General features: G+C 47.7%; 1 protein-coding gene across 1 annotated transcript; it reads left to right on the top strand.

Moving 5' to 3' along the window:
* The first annotated feature begins 3,641 nt into the window (after positions 1–3,641).
* LOC124698246 (probable pectinesterase/pectinesterase inhibitor 21) lies at positions 3,642–5,339 on the top strand. Its single transcript, XM_047230752.1, has one exon. The coding sequence runs from the start codon at positions 3,642–3,644 to the stop codon at positions 5,337–5,339; it is 1,698 nt and encodes a 565-aa protein (XP_047086708.1).
* The last annotated feature ends 365 nt before the right edge of the window (positions 5,340–5,704 follow it).

The following is a 5,704-nucleotide window of genomic DNA, read 5'->3' as shown; positions in this document are numbered from 1 at the left end:
TGGATCACGCTTAAGTGATACAATTGGCTTCAACATAGAATCACGAGGCAGTAAATTATCTTGCCATATCCTAGTAGAGCGCCCATCACCAATTCTTCTAATTAAGCCTTGCGTCAAAATATCTCTTCCATCTAAGATAGATCTCCAGATTTGTGAAGGATGAGAGCCCAATTCGGCTTCAATAAGTGTAGTGTCCGGGAAATAAACATATTTAAAAATGCGGTCACTCAAAGAGCTTGGATCCAGGATCATATGCCAAGATTGTCTGGCAGCAAACATAAGTTGAATAACTCCAGGTCTGTGAATCCCATGCCACCCAAGTGCTTTGGTAAAGCCATAACATCCGAGGACACCCAACATCGTTTCCTTTTGCCTTCCTTACTTCTCCACCAAAATTTGCGAATCAGAGAATTTATATGCTCACATAGCCCATGGGGCAATCCGAAACTGTCAAGATCTTCTCTAGCCAACCTTTAACCTTACTCCACACACAATATCTAATAAATTTGAAAGTGACATACCTTGATGAACCCACATCAGTTGGCATTCTAAGATATCCCTCATTAAGAGCTTCAGACCTCACATCCAATGTATCTTTTATGACATCACGTACCACTTATGAACAACCCTTCGTAAAGAAAATAGATGATTTTTCCTTATTTATACGTTGTCCAGAAGCTTGACGGTATTTCTCCAACAGGAGTGACAATTCTTCCCCCTCTCTACTTCCCTTAAAAAATAGCAGCCTATCATCCGCAAACAAAAGGTGATTGACTAGTGGAGCTGTAGGCGCCACCTTAATACCTCGAAGATGCCACCTTAATACCTCCAAGATGCGACGCCTGGTCATTAACTTTTAAAACACGAAAGGCCCAATGTTGCCAATAAGAGTAAATAGGGTGAGATAGGATCACCTTGTCTAATACCTCTGGTTGGTTTAAAACCATCAAGCTTGCTTCCATTGAACATCCAGAAAAAGAGACTGATCTAACCATACTCATAACCACATTTGTCCATTGTTGGAAGAACCCCAACTTAATCATAATCACCTCTAGATAGTCCCATTCAACCCGATCAAAAGCCTTCATCATGTCTAGTTTAAGAGCACATGTTTCTGTTCGATTTGTTTCTCATCATAAAGTGAAGGCACTCATACGCCAATATAATGTTATCAGTAATCAATCTTCCAGAGACAAAGGCTGATATCAGTGAGAATTTGTTTGAGTCGGTTGGCCATTACCTTGGACGTAATTTTATAAAAAACATTTCACAGACTTATTGGTCTGAATTGATATAAAAGAGTGGGATTCTTCACCTTAAGGATAAGGACTAAAATAGTGTCATTTATGCTCTCTGCTGATTCATTGTCCCGAACAATATCAAGGACCACTTTTGTTATATCTTCACCACAAATATCCCAATATCTCATGAAAAATGAGCTAGGAACCCGTCAGAGCCCGGGGCTTTGGTAGAAAACATCTGGAATAAAGCCTTTTTTTTACCTCATCTAGATAGAAAGGTACATCAAGAACCGAATTCATAGCAGGGGTAACTTTGCGGGGAACATGGTCAATCACCCGATCCATGTTAATTACTCCTTCGGAGGTATATAAATGCTTGTAAAACACAGATGCTAAAGATTGCATCTCGGCATTATCCTCTACATCCTGCCCATCTGACCGAGTCAGGGCTTTTATTAAGTTCTTCCTCCTCCTCCTCATACTAGCCCGTTGGTGGAAGAACTTGGAGTTCTTATCCCCATGCGATAACCAGTCCACACGTGAGCGCTGAACCCACATTATTTCCTCATGATGGTATAACTCTACTAACCGATCCACAATCTTAATTTCAGCATGGCTTGGACCAACACGAGACAACAAATTTTTGAGCAGTTCAAGTTCTTGTTTCAACCCACGGATCTCCTTCCGAACGCTACCTAAAGTGTCAACGCCCCATCTGGCAAGGTCCCTCGCCAAGAAATCCAATTTGCCTCACACCAGATCGACGGAAGTGTCTCCCTGGCCACCACTCCAACCCGCAGCCATAGTAGGTTTTAGCTCATCATGGCGCTCCCACATCATTTCATAGCGGAAGAGACGCTGAACCCCTCTAGAAGCTAGTACTTCCGGACAGATAGTGCAGAGTGGTCAGATGTAACCACATTTTTATTTAAATGAGACGTGAGTATATACAAAGCTGGAAAAGTGCTAATGGACCCGAAAAGTCTCTTTGGGACATGAGCTCCAGTGATCCCAGTATTTGAAACTGTAATTCCAACAAATCTGAAATTAAATGTGTACATATTTAGAAACATTCCGAAGGTATGCTATAAATTTCGGATGAAAATATGTTGTATTTTGAGCCATACGAAAAAGACAATTTTCTGGCAAAATTCTAAAGTTTCCATCCCTACAAATTTGTTATTTTTCCTCAGCTCGAAATGCAAGGCAATTTCCACCAAAAATTTACACGAGTATTCAGAACATGTGTATGTATTTGTGGAATAAAATTTATAACTTTTTAAAACACATAAATATATTTTTAAAATATTACAAAAATCAGGAGTACTGGCCGCCATCCCTATTCGCCGCTCATTGCGGGAGCGATTCGCTCCCGCTTAAGCGACGGATAGGATGGGCCAGCCCATTAGCGTCTGGCATGTACGGTTTTTCCTTTTGTTTTCTGGTTTTTTCTGGGTTTTCAGGTTTTTTTCGGTTTTGCATGGTTTCTTTTGGTTTTTGCTGCGTTGGTTTTCATGATGACGATTTTTTTTAGATTTTTTTATTCTGATTTAAAATGTTCATATTATAAATTTATTCAAATTCAAAATTTGTTCAAATTTGAAATTTGTTCAATTTCAAAATGTGTTCAAATTCGAAATTTGTTCAATTTCAAAATTTGTTCAAATATGAATTTTGTTCGAGATGAAATTCTTTGTCTTTTAAATTGTTCGGTTTTTAATTTGTTCGATTTTTAATTTTGTTCTGTTTTGAATTTTATTCAGATTTTAAAATCTAAACTGAACGAAAAAAAGAATAAGAAGAAGCTTAAACGGGCCGAGCCCATAGCTGCTATTGGTTGCGCCGGCCTGAGCGGGGACGATCGTCCGCTCCGCTTAAGGCGGCCAATAGGCGCACCCAGCACTGCTCTCTAATGGACCACGCGAATTGCCGGTTTTTGTAAGCAGCTGGCCGTTAGGGATGCAGCAGGCTTTTAAAACACAGCCATATTCCAAGCCTAGTGTGGCCGTCGCGTGCTAACTGGGCTTTCTGAAGCGAGTGTATATTTGTTCTACACGAAGAACAGCCCAATATGCCACGCATCCGCGACATAGAGAGCAGAACACCAGAAGCAATGTTCAACGACGACCAACACAAGAAAGCGAAAGACCATTGTCGTCCTCGTCGTGTGGGTGTGGCTCTCCCTGAACCTCGGGCCGTTTGGCAGCTCCAACGCTCATGCGCAACCATCGTTCTTCACCTTGTCCCAAATTAGCTAGCTTTTATATAATGGCTTCCTGCTGCTATTTAATCCAATTTGTGAGAAATAAAGTAGACCCCTTCCATTGGTAGAGGGGCTCACACCTCGTAAACACTTCCCGTTTCAATTGATCGGGAGGTGTTGATCGTGGTTCGTATACCATGGGCAAAAATACAATAATCGGCGCGTCGACCGTCCTGGTGGTGGCGGTCGTCGCCGCCGTGTGCGTGGTGACCTTCAAGGAGGCCAACAATGAGAAGTCCAACGAGGAGCTGACGACGTCGGTGAAATCGATCAAGTCCTTCTGCCAGCCCGTGGACTACAAGGAAGCCTGCGAGAAGACGCTGCAGGACACGGCCGGGAACGCGTCGAGCACGACGGAGCTGGCCAAGGCCATCTTCAAGGCCACCTCGGAGCGGATCGAGCAGGCGGTGCGCGAGTCCAGCGTGCTCAACGACCTCAAGAACGACCCGCGCACGTCGGGCGCGCTCAAGAACTGCAAGGAGATGCTCCACTACGCCCTCGATGACCTCAAGACCACCTTCGACGAGCTGGGCGGCTTCGAGATGACCAACTTCAAGCGCGCCCTGGACGACCTCAAGACGTGGCTCAGCTCCACGCTCACGTACCAGGAGACGTGCCTGGACGGCTTCCAGAACACCACCACGCCCGCCGCCGCCAAGATGCGCAAGGCGCTCAACGTCTCGCAGGAGCTCACCGAGAACATCCTGTCGATCGTGGACGAGTTCGGGGACACCATCGCCAACCTTGACATTGACCTCTCCATGTTCAGCCGCCGGCTGCTCGCGAACGACGGCGCGCCCGGGTGGATGTCGGAGACCAAGCGGAGGCTGCTGAAGGTGACTCCCACCGAGCCCGACTTCACGCCCGACGTGACCGTGGCGGCGGACGGCAGCGGAGACTTCAAGACCATCAACGACGCGCTGGCCAAGGTGCCGCTCAAGAGCGCCGAGACGTACGTGATGTACGTCAAGGCCGGCAAGTACAAGGAGTACGTCTCCGTGGCGCGCAACGTGACCAACCTGGTGATGATCGGCGACGGGGCAACCAAGACCATCATCTCCGGGAATAAGAACTTCATGATGAACATCACCACCAAGGACACGGCCACCATGGAGGCGATCGGCAACGGCTTCTTCATGCGCGGCATCGGCGTCGAGAACACGGCGGGCGCCGAGAACCACCAGGCCGTGGCGCTGAGGGTGCAGAGCGATCAGTCGGCCTTCTTCGAGTGCCAGTTCGACGGGTACCAGGACACGCTGTACACGCACACCAGCCGGCAGTACTACCGCGACTGCACCATCACCGGCACCATCGACTTCATCTTCGGCAACGCGCAGGTGGTGTTCCAGAACTGCCTCATCCAGGTGCGCCGGTGCATGGACAACCAGCAGAACATCATCACGGCGCAGGGGCGCAAGGAGGGGCACTCGGCCGGCGGCACCGTCATCCACAACTGCACCATCGAGCCGCACCCGGAGTTCAAGGACCACACCGACAAGCTCCGCACCTTCCTGGGACGGCCGTGGAAGGAGCACTCCCGGACGCTCTACATCCAGTCCGAGATCGGCGACTTCATCGACCCGGAGGGGTGGCTGCCGTGGCTCGGCGACTTCGGGCTCAACACCTGCTTCTACGCCGAGGTCGACAACCACGGGCCGGGCGCCGACATGAGCAGGCGCGCCACATGGAGGGGCGTCAAGTCCATCAGCTACCAGCAGGCGCAGCAAAAGTACACCGTCGAGAGGTTCATCCAGGGGCAGCTCTGGATCTCCAAGTTCGGCGTGCCATTCATCCCGGGGTTGCTGCCGCAGACGGAGGGCGGCAGGATACACTGAGCCTAGGTGCACGCGCTGGGACGAAGAAAGATGCATGGGTTGTGATTCTTGGGAGAAGGTGGAGTCGACGTGGGAGAAGGCTAATTTTATCGATCTATCATCTGTCTACCTGTTATGGCATTCGTGTATTGTACTTGGGACTTTGGGAGTATGTGTTAAATGCTTGTTGATGTAGAATGTTTGTACGTGTACACTGCTCTAATTCGGACATAGGTGCTCACTACTCGAAAACTTGCAAAAAAAGAACCACTACAATTTAATCTTAAAATTTGCTACAACTCGACTAACTCAGCTTTTCTTAAGTCTCAGCTGACATAGAATAGTACACTTCAAGGTGCAAATTGTGATTTTTAAGTGGGCGCATG

Source organism: Lolium rigidum, chromosome 3, assembly GCF_022539505.1.
Source record: "Lolium rigidum isolate FL_2022 chromosome 3, APGP_CSIRO_Lrig_0.1, whole genome shotgun sequence".
Taxonomy (NCBI): domain Eukaryota; kingdom Viridiplantae; phylum Streptophyta; class Magnoliopsida; order Poales; family Poaceae; genus Lolium; species Lolium rigidum.
Note: the sequence above shows the minus strand (reverse complement) of the source record. Positions and strands in the feature narration are given on the sequence as shown.